The sequence below is a fragment of the Haliotis rubra genome, unplaced genomic scaffold (assembly GCF_003918875.1).
Source record: "Haliotis rubra isolate DU_JTF1 unplaced genomic scaffold, ASM391887v1 Scf971, whole genome shotgun sequence".
Classification (NCBI taxonomy): domain Eukaryota; kingdom Metazoa; phylum Mollusca; class Gastropoda; order Lepetellida; family Haliotidae; genus Haliotis; species Haliotis rubra.
Window position 1 is genome coordinate 39,718 of NW_025767714.1, and position 24,146 is coordinate 63,863.

The 24,146-nt window shown below is 44.5% G+C and overlaps 1 protein-coding gene and 1 long non-coding RNA gene across 4 annotated transcripts in view; one reads left to right on the forward strand and one right to left on the reverse strand.

The window, feature by feature from the left end:
- The window catches only part of LOC124265331, a 118,863-nt gene that overhangs the window by 21,304 nt on the left and 73,413 nt on the right, over positions 1-24,146 (forward strand). The window contains exons 2-6 of one of the 3 annotated variants that reach the window (XM_046700115.1): positions 3,707-3,770; positions 4,996-6,214; positions 6,485-6,547; positions 7,228-7,302; positions 7,932-8,652. In XM_046700115.1, the coding sequence (XP_046556071.1) occupies positions 6,103-6,214; positions 6,485-6,547; positions 7,228-7,302; positions 7,932-8,652 (971 nt within the window). In that variant the 5' untranslated portion in view covers positions 3,707-3,770; positions 4,996-6,102. The remainder of the gene's footprint in view (positions 1-3,706; positions 3,771-4,995; positions 6,215-6,484; positions 6,548-7,227; positions 7,303-7,931; positions 8,653-24,146) is intronic. The other 2 variants (XM_046700116.1, XM_046700117.1) reach the window with 2 other exon arrangements.
- LOC124265332 lies at positions 1,669-23,516 on the reverse strand. The gene is made up of 3 exons (XR_006895425.1): positions 23,505-23,516; positions 5,082-5,088; positions 1,669-1,832 (listed from the first exon to the last, which is right to left on the reverse strand). It is a non-coding gene; the product is annotated as an uncharacterized LOC124265332 (long non-coding RNA).

Below are 24,146 nucleotides of genomic sequence, written 5' to 3' on the forward strand. Positions count from 1 at the left end.
AAAAACAAAATCATTTAAACTTTGATACAGTTTCAGGGAATATGTCTAAAGGACTTCTCCTAAAACCAGGGAATATGTATAATTCCTGAAAATTTTAGGTATTATGTATATTCCCTGAGTGAATCAGACATTACACATATTACCTGAACTTTTCAGGGATTATGCATATTCCCTGATTATACATATTCCCTGTAACATATATACCCAAACCAGCCGGTTGCGTTTGGTCGATCCGTTACATGTTCAGAGTCAGCTTTTCCAGTGTGAAGCAAAATACTGATCTTGACACTTCCTACATAACATTACAGTGCAGAGTATGTTCCAGTGGCAGGATGGAGATAAGTGTTTGATCCATCGTTGAAGATGCATAGATCATTATTGGAGAGAAAATCTTCAAGGACCTTTCCCTTATTATTTGTATCAGTACTCCACCATAGAGGGTTATGGCCGTTCAGGTCGCCCATGATTATACAGGGCTTTGGGAGTTGATCACACAGGTTCTGATGATCTGATAGGCGGACAGTTGAAGAGGGCGGAAGATAGAGTGAGCATAGTGTAAACCCTATGTTCAGAGTCATGCGGACAGCAACAGTTTGTAGGGTGGTGTTAAGTGGAACAGGCCTGTGGAGGATGTCCTGCCTCACCTTGATAGAATTGCCTCCTATAGCTTTTACACCGGGAGGAGAAAAGACTTGACGTTGTTATTGCATTAGTCTTAATACATTACATTGCCCCAGATTACTTAGTTGCATTATTACATCACATTATATTACATTATTACCTTACATTACATAACTAGTGTCAACTATTTCATCATCAGGTATGCATGATGGCAAAAGCAACACCTGTCGACTTTAAAAAATTGTTCCACTTATAAACCTAAGACAAAGACTCCACACGATTCTCCAACAACCCATACTCATTATGTTGATCATTGGTTTCTTGGGTATTGAATACAGATGTCTATTCGCCTGAAACATATTGTTTTTGTGACTTTTTTCACACAATGTTTCATGGACATGAGACCCGTGAAGAACCGGGGTAGAATAGGTCTTCAGCAACCCATGCTTGTCACAAAAGGCGACTCTGCTTGTCGTAAGAGGCGACTAACGGGATTGGGTGGTCAGGCTCGCTGACTTGGTTGACACATGTCATCGGTTCCCAATTGCGCGGATCGATGCTCATGCTGTTGATCACTGGATTGTCTGGTCCAGACTCGATTATTTACAGTCCGCCGCCATATGGCTGGAATATTGCTGAGTGCTAGGCATGATATAAACTAAACTTTCACTCACTCACTCATGGACATGACATTAAACTTTCTCTAGCACATGATATATATTTTTCAATTACATATTTCGTCGGGTATGTGTCCTGCAGTAACAGATGTTTATTCGCTTGAATTATTTAATTGATGCTTGATTTCGCAATTTAAAAGATGCTATTTGATGAACATAAAGAACGTTCTGGATTTCATCTTCTTTCTATTCTTTCATATAACGTGTCGGGGTCCATGACGTCACAATGCTTATGACGCCACGATGCTATAACGACGCAATACATGACGTCATAATAGCTACAGCTAACAGGGATAATAGGAGTTCATGTTATTATGAATATGTAATATATTGTTTACTGCAAAATTATTGGATTAATTTAGAAATGTACAGATACTTATTTATACATGTACAGAATGTAAAGTAATTACAGTGTATACATGAAATGTATACATGGGTACAGTGATTTTATGAAACAATGACGAAGGTAGGGTATTGTCTATTGTTTTATGAGCCATGCATTCGGGAGGTACACGCCCTGATCCCTGTTTATTGCTGGTTTTGTCCGTTTGATGAGGATAGCTTCAATCAATTTGCGTTTCCGCCAGTCACTATTTCTTTTTGGCGACGACTTCGGTTTCCCAGTCAATTTCATGATTAGGATTATTCATAATGTGTTGAGAAACTGCAGATTTCAGATCTGATTTGTCGACTGAAGGTTTGTGTTCTTTCACACGTGGAGCTACTGGTGTTTTTGTCTCACCAATGTAGATGTCACCACTGTCACATTTCAGTTTAGACACACACCCTTTTGGGTTGGAGATAGCTTGAATGAGTTTTAAGGGTTTTGCCAAGCGAGAAAGTTGTGTCAATGCTGCCCGTTTTCGTTAGAAGTCTGCTGACTTGGAGGCTGATGGGCCCAACATAAGGGATGTTGATGCGGATAGGAGATGGTTCAGGTTTTAAAGGACGCTAAACTTGATCTTGCTGTGTTTCCTTTATAGTGGTTTATACAAGGTTCTTAGGATAACCATTGTATGTGATGAATTTTGTCTTCATGTAGTCAACTTCTTGTTACAGTAAGTCAGGGGTACGGATTGTTTTCGCGCGTCTGGCAAGTATGGTAACTATTTATGTTTATTTTTGGGTTGGTGGTTTGAATGGTGATGAATATATTTGTCTGCGTGGGTAGGTTTGCGACACACCGACGTGATGAGCCGGTAGTTGGAGTTGGCAATGGTGATGTCCAAGAAAGGGAGCTTGTTCTGCTGCTGTTTCCATCGTAAACTTAATTCTAGGGTGTTGATTGTCTGGGTGGTACAGAAGTGCATTGGGGTTATGATGGTTGTCGAGGATAAAACTGTAAAACCATTCAATATTTCTTGACCACACTTGGCACGTAGATTGGTTTGGTGGCGTAGTAGTGCGTTTTGGTAGTTTTCGGATTCTAAATAATATTTTTTTTTGCATTTTCATGGCAACAAGTTTCACTTCGACTGAAATTGGTGGTAGTGCTCTTTTCTGGAGCAAAACTATAAAGCCATTGAATATTTCTTCACCAAACATAGATAGGTTTGGTGGTGTACTGGTGCTGTTTTGTAGTTAAGAATTCTGAATACAATATTGTTTGTGTTTCCATGGCAACAAGTTGGCTTCGACTGAATTTGGTGTTAGTGGTCCTTTCTGGAGCAGAACTTAAAAAACCATTCAATACTCTCCTTCCACTTTGCCATATACACACCAAAACATTTGACATAATCATAACTAGTAGACATATTCACAAGAGTATTTTGCCATTGCAGGGGACATTGATGACTTTGTCGTCTTGTTTCATCTTTGGTCATCCTCACGGTCCCTAGTATAGTGATCTACCTTCGTTTGGTGCAAGTTGTTATAACCCACTTTCTATGCTTGCAATGTAGTCAAATGAGTTGTCTGAAGCTTCAAGTCCTTCAAACAACAAGGATTTCTGAGCTGAACTTAGAGTTTTTATACTTAGGTTAACAACAGTTTTCTCCTTGTAGTTATCAAGTTTGGATTTGGCACAAGCGGTTGATGTAAATCTGATTTCTGCTGTTTCAAATTGGTGAATTTGGATATCTGGTGCTTCTTGATTTTCTCACACATGCATTACATCGTCTTAGCATTGTGACGTCATAAGCATTGTGACGCCATGGACACAGTTAACTGTTTATTAGTTTTACCTGATGATGGGGCAGGAACAAAAAGAATAAAAAGAAGATGAAATCTAGAAAATTCTTTATGTTTATTATTAAATTGATATTTTCTCAATGAATATTTGCTTTTGAGACTTTTTGAACACAGTACACAGTGTTTCATGGTCTTTCTCTCGCGGTAATATTTTCTCTTCACTAAAAAGGGATATGACTCTGTAGAAAGCGGAACCAGTCAGAACTTGATTTTTTCAGGAAGCCATGCAGTAATGGTTAAATACATCGAAAGGATGGCAGAATATGGCAGATAGGATTGAAAGTAAGTATAATCTGTATTATGTAATCATACACCGTCATCGCAACAGGAGTTTTACCTCAGGATTGGATGTAACTGTGTTTAAAGGTTTCCAGCTGCAATTTTAGATTACTTTATTCAGAACTGAAGGTCATGTGGCCAAGCAGACAACAGGTAATACAACATTGTCACGGTGTGTCGAGTAGAGATATAACAAATGATAATACAATCATGTTAACATAGGTTTTGCTTCAGGAATGTACATATCCCTTCAAGAACATCAATATTCTGTATCTTCATAAGGGCTCCAAATGTGGCAATTGAAGGTGGGCTGTAAATATAGGCTGGAGTACATTTTGATCTGCATCGGTTATAAAATGGACATATTAGCAACATGTGATATTCATCTTCCAGAAAGTTTAAATTACATTAATTACAAATTACATCATTATATGGAACCATTAACTTCGAAAAAACGTTGTTTTTGTATATTCAAGTTATGTGATTGACATCGAAAAATGATTACCATTCGCATTAAATCTTTGTTTAATGCGTCACAGCAAATGTGCAGTTCAGGTTCTAGTAGTAACTTATTTTATTATTCCAGTGTTGTATATTCATATTTATACAACGTTGTTTAAAATCTTACATGAAGTGATTTACATCGCCACAATCTTGGGCTAACCTGACATAGGAAAATCCCGTTGTAAATAATAGCATTCAAACATGTGAAACCCAATTTGTGCCTCCGTTGTCATCATAGCCTTTCATCATATTATAGCAGGCATTTGGTCCATACGAATAACTAAGCACCAATATTTGATACACCTTGAATAGTTATGTACATGCAAAATATATCTGCCAATTTATCCAGGTACAGCACATGAGGCATTTTTGTTAACTGATTAACTGATTTTCAAATACTCACTATGAACCTTTTCAATACACGTTCTATAAGTATAGTCCCAAATTTCACTTCCATGCGTTAAAATCGTTGAAATAACGTTACTGTAGCCTAATTACCTGAATATATTGGCATAACAGGTTAAAGTAGAAATGTTGGTCTGTGGCATCTACTTGGAACCATTCTGTCACAATGTGATTGTCCCTATTACTGCACATGGTGCATATATCTGAAAAAGCTAACTCAATGCTTTCAATAAAAATAACAAGTCAAAATACACATTTTTTCTCCCACTTTCTGTGGACATGTTAACTGTTTCTGTTGTTCCATCTTCTTTCCGAACAGGTTGTTATGACTGTGAAGAGGTAGCAACAGCCTTCTCCTCTGGGTGCAAAGGAACTTATGTCTTCTTGATACACTTGGATGTCAACCTATTTTCTTCTAAACTTAAACATAACGAGACTAAAAAGAGAAAGTTGAAAGAAATCGAGAAGAAAGTATCAGCATTAAGAAATACCACAGGCGGAGAGATCCTTATTCATTTGCATGGTCAGAATCCAGGAGACAGGTACCTTGGTCACTTTGACAACTTTACAGATTACAGCCTGAAGAATCTAATCCCCGATGGACAACTGTTCACGGATGTTTACAGACGTCAGTGGTTGTGGGATGTTTTTCCTGGTTTCGAGAGTACCCCCGTTCTTCTCCTCACTGTAAACAAAGCACGGTCTGTATGTACAGTACATTTTTACACAAAGGTTCCGTCGGATTGTATGATTGAAAATGCGTCGACCATTGGTTTCATCTCCCTCTTGTCCAGAAAGGTGATCGCAACAGCAACAGAACCAACACTAAGAGGAATCCACAACTTTGAGAAACGACTTCATGAAAGCAGACACATTGAACTTAAGAGTGTTTTCACGAAAAAAGATCGAACATTTCATAACATTTCCTTGTTTGTCGATTACATCTGGACTGATCTGAGATTCAGGGAATATTTATGTTCCATGTCAAAACTTGAAGGTGGGGGTTCATTCTTCGTGGGAATTAACGAAAGAAATGGAGGTGGAACGTACGACTCAAGGGAAATAAATCCCAACGGTTTTCCCTGCAACTGGAGCGTTGACGAGTTTGAGACGTCTTTGGAGGTTAAACTAGTGTGTGACACATCCTATCAAGGACCAGACGGTGCTCTCACTTCTGTCCCCACCAGTCTCATTAAGATTGCACTGTATAACTCTCCTTTGCAAATCCAGACTAGTCCTCACAATTTAAAGGTTTTAGAAATTGCAGTCGGGTATTCTCCGGGCATTGTATTCTATAATAAAAAAGGCCCTGAAACCTACACCATTGACGAGAAGGGAAACATACTTAGAATGGAACATTGTGAATGGTTGGGGAGATTGCAGTCGTTGAATATAATTGATAAAAAGCAGTAACATTTTGAACACCATGTCTGTCTACGACAGTGATGGATCTTCATTTTCGCATCCTTCATCTTTCTCTGACCAAAGGTTTAAGGTCATAGTGGGCACTGCATTGCATTCTTCTCGTGTTTCAGGGGGTAAGCATTGCCTTTTCTTAAAATATATTTTACATGTATGTTTAAAGTATAAAACCTGTCCTATATGTGTTTGGTCATATATTCACAGACAACAAATTAAAATTCAAAATAGAACAAGAGAAAACTACAACATTAGTACTAGTTATCGGTATTCATAGGAAATTGCCACCTTAAGTTGGCATAAAGTAAATATAAAGTAAAACAATCCAATTATTCTTTTACTTTGTAGTTGATGACATGTTGTGTAGGTGTCTACTTCATCGGTTTCAGATTCTGAAAACAATGTCAAAGAGTGTAAGACAATCGCACGTGATTCCCTTGGAGGTACGCCAAGTAGAATTCATACATTTTTTTGCAGGATCAGTTAACTATATCATCGTCAGGTTTGCAATCTTGGTTTCGACAGGGGCCTACAGAAATGTACAGGGTCTTCAACTTTATAAGGGGCGGTGGGGTAGCCTAATGGTTAAAGCGTTGACTCGTCACGACAAAGACCCGGGTTCGAATCCCCACATGGACACAATGTGTGAAGCCCATTTCTGGTGTCCCCCGCGTGATGTTGCTGGAATATTGCTAAAAGCGGCATAAAACCAAACTCAGTCAGTCAGTCAGTCAACTTTATAAAAATGTTTTACATTATTCTAACACGGCCAGTCAGTGGGCGAATAGGGCTTTATGGATAATTGCATGGGAAATTAATGTATTTCGTGTTTTGTTCTACACATATTATTATTTGTTCAGTTATATTTCCATACTGTTATTGAAAGTCTTGGAATCATAGTCCCAATCATATGAAGGAGACCCTGAATAGTCGATGTTATTTTCAATGGTGTAAGTGAATTCAGTAGGGGAGGATGTGGAGGATGTAGTCGCACTGTAGTCAAAACTGTTGTTGTAAAACAGGAAATTGACTGAACAAGTATTGCTGTTAACATGGTGATGAAACATTTTGATTGGACATGTATGTTTGCCATTTTACTGCGATCCACCACGTTTTCGTGTTTCTATTTAAGATACTGGAAAGCCAAAGGAGGGGTATCTATCTACAATATTCAGTTGCAGCTTGTTCCAGAAGGACATTTATGCAGGTATACATATTCATATTTGAAAGGTTCTATTTTTACCTCATAGTTTTCGAAATTGAAGTTCACCCGAACATGAACTGTTTCAATTCTTCCCGTGGCTTGTGTGCCAGGTTGTGTGTCTGCCTGTCATAAAGATATGAAGCCACTAAGATATTTTTGCGGGATCTCTAAAAATCTTTAAAAATCCCACTGTTTCGAAAATCAACATTTGTAAGCGATTTGTTTTGGTTTCAAGAGCAGAACATGCAATTTGAGTTATGTTGCAACATTTAGTTACCTCTACTTGACCTTGACCTCTGTGTTACGAAAGTTGATTCTTATGAGTAGAACATATCACTTGTTTATTTATACGTTTTGACAGAGGGGCATGTATGCCTGTGGAATGCTCTTAAGATAACCGTAGTGAGGATTCACTCCTAAATCGTTAGTAATGAACTTGTGAAATGCTTTCTGAAGGGTGACACACGTATATGTATATCCTCTCGTCCACACAAGCTGGTGACGATGCGTCCAACTATACTTAATCAGACATGTCAGTGGCTCTGACATTTGCTACATTATATTGCATTTGAGCATGCAGATTGGTTGAGTAAGCTAGTACCACAGTAAACTTACACAAATTGGTGTTGCAGGTAAAGTCGTCATCTACCCTAAATGTATGCACAGGATGTTGTCAAGTAAGTACCCAAAGATTCTGTCGGTACTTGAAGAAACATATGGACGGGGAGCATTTATCTACGTTGGAGGGTCTTTTCAGTGTCTGTTTCCAAGACATCCTCAGCGATTTCACAAAATTAAGTCGGGGTTGATATGTGACATGTGCATTTTTGCAAACAATAAACCACCTATCCTACTCACTGTTGCAAAGAACAGAAAACAGGGGGATCATTTAACCAGTTACAACTTGCAGATGGAAAGAAACCTGGAAGAATGGATAAGCGAAACATTGGTTGACTTCAAAGTCTTGTCTGTAGTTTTGACACCTCACGACTTTAGAAGCCGAGAACATTTCAAAGGAATAATTTCCTATGTTGAGATACAATCGCTGACAAAAGTTCTTCCCTCAACTTTGGCAACAGTGATACTGACAATGGAAACCTTTTTTCGGAAGCTGACAACCTGCAAGTTCGTTCAACGATTTTATGGATTTTCCGAAGAAACTGTATATTTTGATCAAGACTTATTTGAAGAATTCATTGAACTGATGGAAGAGGAAAATACCAAAACTGTGTATTCGAAATGTTCAGACTATACAATGCTCCTGGCTTGTGAACTAAGCTACAGGTTAGCTCTGATTGGGCACACATCTATCTATTCAAGATCAGAAGAAAAGAGCGAATTTGAAGAACTAAGGTAAGGTTTTAAAACATATATCGTCGCCTTAAACACGTATACGGTATATACATAGGCACAATATACATTAAATATGTTGCTTTGTGTAGTGTTTTCCTTCATGTCATTTGGCCAACACAGGACACAACAGCAGTCTTCGCCATTTATTACCAGCCGACCACTACAGGGATACAGACGCGAGCGCGCATGAACTGCATGTGCTGTTACGGCATACGGGGAATGCGGTGGCCAGGTTATGGATGCCAGGTTGCTTCAAGAAACAATATGCTTGACAACACATATAAAGCAAACAGAACTGTATATTGTACACTCTGTTTGTTGAATCAACTAGTTTGATTAAGGATAAAAGCCAACTTCCCCACTGGCTCAGTTGGATTTGCTAAATATGTGACTTATAGTATATATATAGTAACACTATATGGCTGGAATAATGCCGATGTGACGTAAAGCGAAACTCAACTCAACTCAACTATACTGTCTCAACATGTCCTTAGTATTTAGAAATATGTTTGGCAAGAAGGAGCCGCATGTCCACCTTTTCTTTAAAGCCCCAGAATCATTTCCCCATGTTTTGGGGTTAGATGGATTTGTGCAAGAGGTGGTTGGTTGTGTTTACCATGAACCCCCTACTGATTGTATCAGTGTCCACAAGGCACCCCTTGAAGAGCAACCTCCTCGTGGTGGGTGCTGGGTAACGCCAATGGCTCTTCGCTCCCGTGTGGACCCGGGGTCGAATAGGTCCACAGCACCCCATTGCTGGTTGTAAGAGGCGACCAAATTGGGCAACCCGTTTGCCGTAGGTTGCACCCCTGTGTCGGCAGAGGAAGGGAGTCTGGTGGTTGAGGATGACGGAACCGGCAATAGTGTTCAATAATCCAACACACCACTTCGACCCTACCTTTGCCTAGACGGGTGGTAGAATAGGCCCGATTCTACCAATCGGCTGGTCACGCCAACGACATGGCTTCTCAATACCCCGAGTAGTATATACAATGGGGGTTTTGGACCAGGTCCAACAAAAGCCTCTGCAAAGCCTTATTTCCCAGATAAGGCTTTGGTTGGACCCTTAGCTCTTGCTACCATTACCCCTACTATAAAAAAGTTTGGGACGCTAGCAGGATACGAACGCCCAATGTTACACCTCCTAGCCACACCACCTAACCAACTGAGCTACCGGGGACATGGTTGAAAGAAGTTGGTTTAACGGATCTATCCTGGGATCGCTCCACGTGCCGCTATGCTGTGTTGACTGGAGGTAACACTGTGCCATACGGTACGATCAATAATTCAGCTCTTACAAACCCTCTCCCTGGCCCATCTCTCAAGTAGTACAAGTTAGGCTCGTCTGCTTTGATGTCCGATTTATTTATGTTGTAAGTTTTGACTGACCATATAGGATCGGTGGCTCGCTTACAGCTATCACCCTCGTGTTCCCCCGGCTGGTATAGATACCTAACTAGGGCCCTATCTGGTATCTGTTTCTCTTTCCCACGCAATGGAGCAGCCGGCTCTGCCACTATTGATTTTAGTTTGATAGCGTCTGCCGGTTTCTTGCCGGTGAGACGGGTGGCTTCATGGTTGATTGCTGCCACCACCTTGGGTAACCTCACGACCCATTCAGTTGATCCTTTTCCCGGGGTGGCCATCTCCCTCGCATACTGATGGCCAAATAAGCGCTCAGCCAATGCCCTATTAAATCTCTCAACTATGGCTTGGCTGCGATGGGCTCCGGCCATGCCACGCCTGACCTTTGTATCGTGTTTGGCTAGCAGTTGTGACACGACACCCATGAACTCCTGCCCGGGGTTAACTTGCAGCTCTGTTGGCCACGTCAGCGGGCTGCGTTTGTATATGCGTTCGAATCCTCTGGCTACCTGGACCGAATCTTTCGCGGTCAAGGGTTCGGCTTCCTTATAGCGACTGGCTACGTCCACTACGGTTAAGGCATACTTGTACCTCTTGTCGTGGGGTAGGAATAGGAGGTCGGCCTGGTGAACGCTATTAGGTATGTTAATACCGAACCTCCTTCTAGGCACGTAGCGCTGGTGCCGGTAAATAGATCTGCCATAGGGCTTGTTTTTCAAGCCACGCTTTGGCCTCCTCCGGCGGTACTCGCGCCATTTTAGCCAGCTTATCTACAGCGCTAGCTCCTTTCCAGTACCCACGTGGGCTATAGTAAATAGCCTCAAACTTTCTCTGGTTCCGTGACATGTCTTGGTTCAATTTTCTCATGCCCGTATGCGTACGTGTTTATCCCATCAATAGCTATCCAACGTTTAGTGTCCATTGGCGACAGGGACGTCTTGTTTATAGTAAGTCCGTATATCCTATGCCCATCACTTCTAAGTGTGTTCATTTTATGTCTAAAGGTACGGGTCTTGAACAGGGCTTCCTTGAATCTGGCGTGTTTGATGTGTTGTTTCACCACGTACTTCTTAACACCCTTAGCCTTCCGGATCTCACTATTGTCGGCTTTCAGTATGGAGTACATCTTAGGCCTCAACCCTATGTACTCGGCTATGGGCGTGCCAGCACACTCGTCCTTCATCTTACCTAGGACCTTTTTATTAACCGTACTGTGTATGGCATGGTCCTTGGGGTAGTCGCTGGTGTCGTACAAATCGAGGTGTTTCTTCATGTCCTCGTACACGTCCTCGGTTCGAATCTCCATCAGCAGGGAATCCGTGTCAGTGTACAGCACTTCACACCTGTCGTCGTGCTGTTTCTTCAGCTCGTTGTAGTAAAAGTCGTACATCAGGTGTTTGGATAAATCGAGGATGCTCATCCCCACGTAAACAGGCCGGTTGAATTTTATGTGGCTTTTCTTCATGTGTAGGGCAACTAGGTCATCGGTGAATATCTTGCTACGGTTGAATGCCGGACTGGCTATCAGTCTCCTGAGCTTGTCTTCCTCATTCGACCGAACCAGCTTTACGGTCACGCGTTTCCTAAGGTTTTCCATAGTCTTACCGAACACCGAGTTGTTCATGAGCTTATAGAGATTTTTTTCAAAGTCACTGGTGGCAAGCTTTCGGAGGTCTGTGTTCATTCTGATGTAGGGCTCCATCCATGGGCTCTGGTTGAACAAGAGCACCCTGTGTATTTTGGTCAGCCTCATACCCAACGACAGGTACAGCTGTAGGTTGCGATAGTGAACGATGTACTTGGTCTTATTCATTAAGTTGGGCACGAGTTTTTCAATGTCTGCCACCCGCCCACCTAACAAGTTATGTTGGTACTCAGACATCCAGTCTGGGTTAACCCTCATATGTTCGGGGGCCAGGGGGTAACTGTTGTGTGATGTGTGTAATGCCTTGGGGTACTCAACCTCGAGGATATAACCTTTGTTCGAATCTGGTGCGATGCTCATAACATCAATGGGTGACGCCCATTCAAATCCCCCTGTGGGTAGATACTGGCTCATAGCCCAGCCATACAGGTTGTTGGCGTCGAGGTAGAGAATATGATTGGTTGGCTTGCTCGGGTCGTAGCCCTTCATGTATTGATTATTTGCCTTCGCGTATCGTTTGGTTGCCATGGAGATCCCGCCTCGCAAGCCTTTCTCAATGAATAGGTGCATGTCATAATCTGTAAGCAATTCCAACTTAACTCCGGTCTTTTTAAGCAAGGCATCCCACGACAGACCTGGGCTGGTGTAATACCATGCGGGGTCGAGTTTATACTGCTTGAAACATGTCCGCCTAAACGTCTCAAACACGTCGGCTAACAGCAGTACATCTGTCCTCAAGTACAGGTCGTGGTAGTCACCCAGATTCTGACAACTCAGTTTATTCCATACATTAATAGCGTGTGAGTAATCGTCTTGGGATATTTCCGAGTCGGTCAGATTGCTGTAAAATTCTCTGATGGGGGGTAGTCTGGTCTCGGCGAACTTGGCCCAACCATCCATGTACTCATAGAGGTATACACCCATCCTCATCAGCAGGGGTCTAGTCTCGGCGTCTGTGTATCGATCGGTGATAGGGAAGGTATCTTTGGCCTTGACCAGACTGTCGAGTGAGGACAGTAGGAATTGAATTGAATCTATGAACCTAAGGCCGTTTAAGCTGAAGGAGATGTATCTCTCCATGTTGTTGGGGATGCACGTTATATTGCTATCGATTTTCGCGATGGCCTGCATGATCAAGTGTGAGTCATACCCTCTCAAGTTGTGAAAGACAACGGGAATGTTTATTGTCTTAGGGTTGATTCTAAGCTTGAGGTTACACGCGCTGTGAGCGGTGCCTCTATACTTACCAGTTATGTGACAGTGATCTCTCACCGAATCACCGTTAAGTGGTGAGTCACACACGTGACAATTAGTGCTACAGGCGTGAGCTAGCCTGTTGGCTTGGGTCATACGCATGGGAGCGATTGTGTACAGTGCATTCTTAATAATTTTTTCTTCCTCCTACAAACACTTAAGAAACCTTTCAGCCGAGTCGGGACCCCTATACACTACGGGAGCTTTTGTTTCCCCATCACAACGGACGACAATGTATCCAAACCCACAGGCTTCATGCTCTTGTGTTTTGAGTGTGAAGCTCTCACCTGTGGGAGTATCCCCAACAGCCCCGCCGGCGGCAGCCTCAACAGGTTTGACCAAGGCTTCAAAGTCGGCGTAGATGATATAAGGCACAGACATTTGGTTCTTGTGGTTACCGAATTTTAGGATATTATCACCTTCCTTAGGCATGTCGACTCGTATAGCCGTCTGCCCCACACCTTGGCAATCCTCCCGGTGGGATTCTAATAAATCAGCTCGTGTAAAGCCATGTAGGCACCGTTCGCAGAAGTGGGTCTTTTCTCTGTGTGCCGATTGGTCATACAACAGCCTACTAAAGTGTTTTATCCATGTGTAGTGGTACTTGTCACCTCGCTGGATCATGAATATATTGATAACGCGAAGGGGGTTCCCCAATGGACTGACTCTGTGCACTATTGTTGTGTTACCTTCATGCCCAAACACATTTATAGCTAGATTATTCTGTTTTTCTATTTTAGTTATCTGGGATATGGGGGTGGGTTCATCTATACCATCCCAGTTGAGCCCATCATCCTTGGGAAAGCTAGAAAGCCTGTCTGAATGAGTGTCAGCTGGAAACAAGGCTGACCTGATAGCTACCCTCAGGCAATCGTCTCCTCTATTCTTGACATTGACCATGGCATTGACCATGGCATTTCCTATAGTAGGGGGGCAAGTCTAGGTATGACCCACCTCTGAACGGCACGTAGTTAGCTATGTCTAGATAGGCATTATCGATTTTATCTACAGTCCACCCGGACCCCAAGTGTGTGTAGCATTCTAGGTATTCTCGTATCTGCTGAAAACTGGTATCGATTGATGCGTCTACGGTCTCTATATGGGTCATGACCTGCTGTTTACCTCGGAAGTAAGGCTGAACGTACTCAGTGACCCCATTCCCTGCCTGCTTATCGAGTGACATTTTAACTGTGATCTGAAATTTGATACTTCCTAGACTGTTTAGTTCCTGGGTTATTTTATCAGCTATCAGAGGTTTGATATCTGTGATATTTATATTCCTATCAATATGCATGCGCCAGCCTCTCAAATAGTTGCCTACAGCGCGCTCAGTGCGCACGAACTGTAGGTCAATAGCTCTATTCTGCCGTAATAGTTCTACAAGCTGTGGTTTCCTAATACGGGAATACCCACCTAAACCCAAATTACGTGCCTCGGCTTTCAGTTGTTTTACAGTGGGAGATTTTGCTACGGGGGCATGTGATAACAATGCGTTTAACCTGGCTCTCCCCAGGTTTGAATAACCCGTGAGCCCAAGCTGTTTTGCTGGAGCTTTTAATTGTTTTACCGTAGGAGGGGCTTCTAAACCTAGTAATCTCAACAATGCTGACTTCCTCATGCGAGAAAACCCAATAACACCTCTCTGCCTGGCGACCCGCTTAAGTTCACCAACAGTAGTCATAGTTGCGTACACACCTAAGAAGATCAATGTCTAATTGGGCCACAGTAAAGTGAGGTAACGGATAAAAAATCATAAAATCACTAGATAGGCTGTTTCAATCCAGTACTTACACTGTTGGATATAGTATTCCTTGAAGTTGTACATGTATTCCTGTATACTTGTAAAACAATTGATTTGGTATTGAGTCATGATATCCCCCTCACATGTGAAGGGGTGAGTATACTTAACACCCTCCTTAATCCATGCCACTTCCAATATGACCTGAAATCTGAAGCGTCCCCAGTCGTTCAATTCCTCTTTGAATATGTTTTTAACCAGAGATTCGATTTCCCTGGGGTCAATTTCCACAAACATAGCTTTACGTAGGTGTGTATAATCTCTAATTGGGCCTCAGTCAAAGGGAGGTTACTCCTCCAGCCTTACACTGCTATCTTGAGAAGTCGCCTACGTTCTTTTATGTAGGCCTTTTTATTCTCGTAGATGAGGTGATGTCTGTCTATGCTCGCCCCGTGAGCTTTACATAGGCAGTAGTGCCCTTTAACCCCTATACCACACACAGAACACGAGTAGTTAGGGCTTCCCAGGTGGAACCAACAGTACCCCTCAGTCCTACATCTCCTACCACAGGGTTCTTTCTTCCCCATAAGTATGTATTCGCATCGGTATGGAGCAGGTCTCATGTTTAGCATACTTATATGAGTACTTAGTCTAATTGTTTCGCAACAAACGCAGTCGCTGCTATACCCAGCGCTATGAAGACCAGTTCACGGTCCATTTGCCCCTTGGATGGTGTGTAGTACTGAGTGTGGGTTTACTGAGTGGTTGCAACTGTTTACCAGTTAATAGGTAGTATTCTTTCGCTGCGTCATCAACATCGTGGAATGTTTGAACGGCATGGTTTTCACGCCTGAGTTGTTCGTTAATGTAATCGATCCTCTGGAGGCGTTTTTTAGCGTACACGGCCTGTGCTGTTTGTAATTTCTCAATAGCGAGATCGTGCCGCTTCCTTTCTTCCTGTATTTCAGCCGCATGTGACTCTCGTAGTTCTGAGAAGAGGAAATTACTCCCGGAAAATGCTAGGGCATTTACTAACGCACCACCGACCATCATGGCAATCATAGCCATCCTATATTTACTTCATAATATTTTCAGGTAGTATCCCTTGTTTTACTAGGATGTCTTTTGTAGCCATCGCCATACCAAGGTTCATTATGAGCATACCCATATCCTGCAGGTTGAAATCTAGCTTGATAGTCGGTTGTTTAAGCACCATTTTGGTCAACCGAGCGTATCCTACGGCTAGACTGGCGACCACTGTGGCGTGGTATGCGTCGTTGACAAACGTTTTCCCCTCAGACATTATGTATATGATATAAAAATATTAAATTATAACATGATATGTGGGTCGACCTCTAATTGTGGGGGTTTCTCCGGTGGAGGGTTTCCCTCACTGTGTCGTGTATATAACCATGAGATAGCCACGGCAGCAGTTGCGCATACAACCAACAATAGTCGAGACGGGTGAGTCACCCTAATCATTTTATGTTGGTTACACCACCGTTTTTTACCGGCAGCTACTCTCTTAGGATTCTTCAGCCTGGTTACTGTAGGGGTCACCTCTGAAGGGGTCTGGGGTGGGGTTTCCCCCTGCCCCCTGGGGGTTTCCTCCAGTTGTTGGGGTTCCCCCAACTTTGGTGTCTCGTCCTGTGCAGCATCCATCTATACTATTATTATTATTTTTCCTCTTAAATTGGCAATGCTTTGCCGTGATAATCGCCACTGTCACCGGGGCTAACAACATACCGTATTTGTGGTACAACTCGAAGCTAATAGAGCTCAAGGCGTGTTCGATAAAAGGGTCTTTCTCGAGGTCTTCCCACAGGTAAAGTCGGCGCTCCGGGGGGATGGGAAGGAAGTATGACACAATACCAGTGTATATCTGAGTCATAGCCGATCCTATTGTCTTTGTCATCTCTGCTCCGAGACGGGACTCGTATCTAGGGTACAGTTTATCGATTTCTTCGGCTGACATTTTGTGAATTTTATCGGGAGTGTAGTCTCCAAAGTAATGTTTGGCTTTGCCACCAACAGCCAACGCCACCAGTTTCTCTCGCTTATCATCGTCCACTGGCACCAACAGTTGCTCTAGCAATTCCTCACACTCCATCTTATAATGTAACAAGTAAGATTTAGTTTTAACTATATAATATACGATATAGATGAAACAGAGAGAAATGAAGGTTAAGTTGCACACGACAAACACTTCAAATACCATAGCTATAACTAAACACTAAGCATTTATACTAAGCATTGCTAAGCTTTGCTAAGCTTTGCTAAGCATTTGCTAAGCATTTGCTAAGCTTTGCTAAGCATTTGCTAAGCTTTGCTAAGCTAAAACACCCTATAGGCTACTGGTTGGTCGGTCTTGAGCACTAGCTTAGCGTGTTTAGTTTCAGCGAGCTGTTTCTTAACCTGTTCCCGTTCTAATTTGCTCTTCACATCGTTCTCTCTCAAACACTCTTCGAACGAATCCCGGCCCTTGCAGTGAAATAAGGCCACCCATCGCGTCTGCTCCCTGAGGTCTTTCAACACCTGCGTCAGTACCAAGACGCTGTGATTTGCATGCCGGCCAGAGAAGGCCAGGTACGATAGCATGTCTCTCTTTTTTGTTATCTCGCGATTAGCGCTGCAGTCATCCAGTATAAACAGCGTAGACTCCCCTTTAAATTTCTCGTGAAGAGCTTTCAACCAGTCCTGCAGGCGTGTTCCTGGGTCGACTCTGTGTACGTCCGGGTCCATCATCACCCAAGGTCTTTCCGTGTACGTTTTATTCATGCTCAGAGTAGGGCACATGATAACGATGTTGTCAAACACATCCTTGTAGTACCCCTACAACATATCCAACACGAAAACGGTCTTCCCACAACCAGTCTGCCCGCACACTATGGCGCAGTGTGGGTCGCGGGGTAAATCAGTAGGCAGTGGCTTACTAGATGGTTTACCGGCAGGCAGTGGCCTACTGCCATCAGTAGATGGCTTGCACGAATCTCCCATTGTCTATATTAAGTTGCGCGTCCATAATAACGTACAGATATAATTTCAACTTACCAGCTGGTTGAGCCTTCTTGGTGATCTGGATTGTTATCCCCTCGCTGCCGTTGTCTATGCGGCGACTGCTACCGTGCAGTTTATCAATATCCGTGGATCGCATGTCCAACCACAGCGCGTACTTGTTGGTCAAGTATTCGCCGATATGCACTGAGGATAGGTCCAGGTCCTTGGTTATGTATGGGTGTTGTTTGATCGCTGGTAGCTTTTTTTATCTCATCCCACTGCTGGTATGCCCTCATACCATGACTGAACAGCTGGTTGGGCACGCCCTCTATGGTCACTTCCACCTTTTCAATCTTGGGGTTGAAAAACTTCTCGCTGTCCCACCGGAACGGCTCATAATCCTCCACGGGGACCACCAGGATACCTTTCATCGATCGCGCCAGCACGTTCAGGTTGATATTCCACACAGTGTCGCTCTTATCTCGCACGACTGATCTATGCCTCAGTATACGGTCGTACAGGATGGCCATCTTCCCCGAGTACTGGCTTCGAACCTACCTGGCCAGCTCCGGGCTAGTGACCATGTCAAACTCCAGAGAGATGTTGTTTATAGTGTAACTGGCCTCATCACCGTTCGGCGTACGCACTACTTTGCTGTAGTCATTAAACGTGAGCTCGTATTCAAGCCTATCACCAAGCGCAGCCTGGTAAAACGGCGCATGTCCCTTGAGCAACTCGAAATTGAGTGGCACGCAGAACCTGTTCCCGTACGCTTGAGCGATGGCCTTTCCACCGTCCGTGATCTTGTCTAGCTGGTCTTGCGTGAAGCCATAACCCATACGCAACCGAGTTGATTTGCTGATACCCTGGTACACGTCATTGACGCGTTCTCCCTCGCTTTTCCAGAGGTCCCCGTAACAGTGAAAGACGTCGCTGTCGTCGATACTCAGCACCTCATTACCGCTGATCTTGATGGTGGTTTTCTTGATGATGGCTCGACCTACGTTCCGCACTAGCTCGCGTTTGTCGTTGGTGGAGGTCAACGTGAGGTTGAACGCCAGTCGAACCGTGCCTGGTACAATGATGTCATTCTCGCCAAGGTTTGGGAATCTAACCAGCAGCGTTTGATTCTGGTCTATCTTGCTGGGATTGTTGGTGATGGTCACCGACTGGCGCACGGCTCTGGCACCTAGTGGCTCTCTCGATCTTCTGAAAGGATCTAGTTTTCTACCGTACATTGTTATATAAATGAAATATATAAGTTTTAATACTAAATAATGGCTGAGTACATACCTATGGATGATATGTGGGATTATAGTGCCCAGGCATTCGAGGAAGACACCACATTCACGCAAGGCAACGAACTCGTGAAGCAGGCTGTCAACGGGTTTTACGATGGTTTAAAAGGGGATAAAAATTACGTAGAGCCGTGGGGGCGAGACTATTCCAAGTTTTTTGTTGATGACAATGGCACGCTGCGACTGAGGGGTCGCCCGGAGATCGATCTCATGAATAAGCACACTAGAGAACCGCTTGCCTTATCAACACTCGGCAGTCACCATGGGAGTGACTTTATCCGTGATGAACTAGGCTTCATAGATTACGGTGGCGCACAGCCTAAAGCCCTTCCCAAGGAGGCCATTCAACATCTGCAAGTCGTCAGGGGCGCCACATCGGATCAAGACATGACTGATAACATTGAAAAGCTGTTGACCACATACCATAACAAACCCTTACCCGGGTTCGAATTTACCATTCGGGAACTACGGGGGCTGGACATGGCCATGCAAACCATTCGCGGACATCTAGTGAACAACACGTCCAAACTGGACGCGATAGATGGCCATATCGCCCATGAAAAGGTCAAACTCGGTGAAACGGAGGACGAGTCTCTGAAAGCCACCATCGAGGAACGAATACGTAATTTGGAAGAGGAAAGGAAGACCCGGCTGGAAACGGCATCCTCCTTCCGAGACCAGCTTCGATCCCAGGTCAGCCGTGCCCGGGAAACCGTTGATCGAGTCCTCTACCAGGACACCACGCTAGCTGACAGGATTTGGGTACTGTTCCGGGAGCAAGGGATCACTAACGCCAGCATTCTGACTGCATTGGGCTTCATCATATCAACCCTGGTGGTGTCATTAACGACTGCCGGCGGTGGTGGGGGTATCTGGATAAAAAAACTAGGGGAGGCCCTGGCTAAACTGGCTGGTAAGGCTGCCGAAGCCCTACCCGGCATCCTGGGTAGCATCGTCTCGTGGTTGTTGGGTGCTTTGGATAAAACTGCCACGTGGCTTAGTCAAAAACTGTGGGCAGCCATCGTCGCCGTGGCGTCTCTGGTGTACGTAGCGGCTAAGGAATTTTTAACCAAATGAGTCCCAAAGCTACCCCACCAACCACCGGGGCTGTTTTACGATCGATGTGCTGCTGCTGTGGGGGTGAACCCACAGTGGGTGACCCAACAGGGGGTGTTGGTTGCACCCTAGGCTCCGGGGGTGGCGCCACTATACCCGTTTCACCGGTCGTGGGTGGTGGGACGTGGGGGACGTTGACATCGAGGTTGACGCCTAACTTTTGGTCTGCCGTGGCTATGACTATTTCATTGTTGTAGCCCACCACTTTTTTTACTCTCAGTTGCATATCGCTCGGAGCCATGTACAACCCCACGTCGAACACGTAGTCGACTTTCGACCTGGCATATTCCAACACTTCTTGGTAGCGTTTGATGGCACTCGGGAGATCAACTGGAGAATTGATAGCATCCTCAACGTTAACAACGAACTGTTTCTGAGCGTGGTAAGCAGTCCCCCTACCGTGGATGTTGGAACGCGTTTGCATCTGAGCCCCCAACAGCGTCCACACATTCGAATAGAGTCGTTCAATCTGGTGACACCAGCACGAGTAAACCCTTTCTACGTGTCCAGCATGAACATTTTCCAACCGTCTGCGGTTGACTGCTCCACTTTCTGGACGGTGAAAGCAACACCACTTTTAAAGTTCATATGGGCATCCCTCCATTCATAACTCGACGTAGTATATCTCGTTTCATCACTGACTTCTTTCACGGGTCGCCCCCCATCATATGGAATACCCAACCCATGGTTCGGCACCGGCAAACGCCAATCCGTCTTCGGGTTTGGTTCGAATTCGTTGCAAATACGTTCGTAGGCCCGTCTATCGTACTGGTTGTTTACTGCGTCCCACGCCTTGTCCTGTGGGAGTGGAGCGCTGATCTCTTTAAGGTTACGCCTGACCAGGTAGTACATGTGGAACGTGAACACAGACTGACTCAGCGACCTACGCCGAGTGTCGGTCAATGCCACACCACACCCCGTTGTAGCGCACCACACAGCGAAGTTGAGTTGATTCTGCCAGAACTGCATCGGGTTGTTGAACCAAGCGTGGACTGCCTTGACGTCAGTCACCGAAAGCTTATACAAGCCGAACACATCTAAAAGCTGGGAGTCGAAATACATCCCATCAGCAACCGCGATCTTCATGGGTGAGAAATCTACGTCCAGTTTAGGGTAAAACACTCCAGGGGAATACATTTTAAAACTATTATATAATGAGCATATATACTCTAACATGTACATAACACTTCCACGAATAACGAGCGGTGAGGCCGTTCAGCTGACGCACGTGATCGATAATATGCCGGGTCAACTCGAAGTCGCACTCTGCGATATCACCTACCTACCTACCGCAATGGACTAACATCAACACCAGCAACAATAAGCTGTTCGTCAGTGGAGCTTGCAGTCAGATAACTGACGGCTACTACAGCGTGTGCTCGCTAAGCGACTAGGTCTTCAAACCCCTGGGAGCCGAACTCAAGATGAACGACTCAAACGGTACAGTGGTGTTAATCAAAAACGGAAGAAACTCCTTGAGACTCGGTCGACCATTGGCGAGGACACTCGGTATGATGCCTGACGAGATAAAACCAACAACTACCATCACAGGCATGAAGTTACCCGACCTAGTACCGTACCGAGAGCTGTACATTCATCTCGGTCAGGTGAGCACAACGTACAACATTCAAGGGGGTCACCCTTCCACTATACTGAGAGCCGTACCGATGAAAACGGAGAAAAACAACGACGGTAGAACCGAGTCGTTTTCACCACGGCAGTATAAGAGGTTGGCTCAGGGCAACATACCTGAGCTGATAATATCGGTGTTAGATATAAATCATAATCCCATGAATATAGGATACCTCAGCTTAACGCTGCACATAAAATGACCAGCGCACAAGGGCCCGGGGTGAAAAAATGCGTCGATGTTGGGATCTCCGACCTTGGGGACACACGTGGATTCGACGCTCCCAGAGTAGATGGTAAATTGTATGCCTTGCAACTGAAAAACAACATTTACAAGCGCGTTGAAGTCCCCTCCGGTGGAGCCCTAGGTGATATAGTAGATACCACAAGAGCGACAGTCAACACTCGGTACACACTAGTCACCACCGGGGATGATAAATGGATAATATACCCATCGTTCGGGGGGCAAACTGTTCGACTTAGACGATGTTGAGAGCACTACCGTCGACCGAAACAAGCCATATACGCTCGTCTTCACTGAAGATGACAAGTGGGTGTTGTTACCCGATCAAGACGACTGGTTTCTCAATATTAGGCTCGGCTCCCCCTACGTGTTCACGGATAACAAAGACAACCACTTAAACAAAGTCGTGAACAATGGAACCCTGCTCATGGCTTATGTCCCGACTCAGAGACGTAGCATAGTCATCAGCCCAGTCGCCAGTATGGCAGCCCACATGCTATCGGGTAAACCCCGGGATGCAAAACGTGGTATTGCAGTTGGTGTCTGAATTCGAAGGCATGGTCAACATCCTGGAGAGTCTACCGGCGAACTCAACACTGATCATCAAAGTCTACCTAGGGGAGCCATCACAGGGTGATGTTGAAATCGTGAAGGGGATCAAACTCGGTCGGGCGAAACGACACCAGTATCACGTTTGCACAGTTTACGTGCGGGTGGGTGTGGGCTCCAACACCAGTCTGCAGGGTGTCACCATGATCGTGGAAAACATGATATCAATAACCAAGATATTCCTACCTGACAACATACACTTCATGGGGGTGAAGTTCACCCCCTGAACTATTATCAGAAAACCAGTTGGAAACTATATCGTAGTAGTATTATAGCAATGACCAGTCATCGTCCCAACACTACGCTTAATGACCTAGGGGACACGGAGGGGTTCGATCAGCCTGGTGAGGAAGGCTCATACGTCCTACACTTAAAAGACAATGTGTATAGGCGGGCGGCAATAGCCGATCATCTACCCAAACCCACACTCGGGGGCCTAGGAGACACAGAGGGATTCGATCAGCCTGGCGAGGAAAACACCTGATACGTCCTACGCTTGAAAAACAACGTGTATAGGCGGATGAAAAATAGCCGATTGGCGCCTGCACAACCACTTTTTTAGAACCCAAATGGTTTCTCAACATTACCCTCACCTCACCTTATATCTCGTTAGACCAAGATGGGAATATCTGTAAAATTTCGAACAACGGTGTCTTGCCTGGGGAGTTCATTCCGGGGTCTAATATAATACGTCCTGGGCTAACACGTGATGAAACGAGCAACATGTTAGAGACAAACTGGGGGGAGTTAAGGTTTCACGGTCCCGCTCCCCGTCAAGATCTTATGATTGCTAGCCGAAACTTCACACTCATCATAGAATTCAGTCTCCACAGACGCCGTGTATCCTCACCTGAAGCTATAAAACTACAATTTTTACCTGGGGTGACAATAGCCTGGAATTCCATCTCCGTAAACCCCCTGGGCCGTTATGGAGACTTAGATGGGATAGTCCACCACCGTTTCATTATACAAATGGACCCGAAAAAGGATTTTAGAGACACTTTACACTACAAGGGGATTAGGGTGACCTCAGTGTTACCTATTAGCCTCTCACCTATTTCCCTGCACACAGATTTAAGGCTTATAAGCTTCAAGTACATTCGACGGTCATTAACTGAAGATCAATTAAAAAATATTTAATCAGATATATTATAGGCACACAAGATGGGGCTGTACCCAGTCGTAGAGGAAGTAGCGAAGGCCCTGGAAACCGTAGACAGGTTCAGCTTGAGACAGTTATGTGATGTGAAACGTCAGCTAGAACAAGACCGCGACACGCGGAAAGCACTGTGTAAAAAGTACCACAGAGCTTTCAATATCATGGACGGGGCTGACACTGCCCTTATGGCAACCAGCATGGGGCTAGGAGCGGCAGGTGTTGGGTTGTTAGCTACCATCATGGCTACCCCCGTAGTGCTAGGCATTGAAATAACAACTGGGGTGGCAGGGGTCTTAGGGTTGGTGCTTAAGTTTCACGCAGACTGCATCGTAAGGCATTGAAACACGAGATCAGGGTTCTGGCCGAAGCAAAGCTGAACACAGTAAGTGAGCGTATTTCCACGTCACTCACTGACAACAAGATCTAAGAGGAGGAGTTTT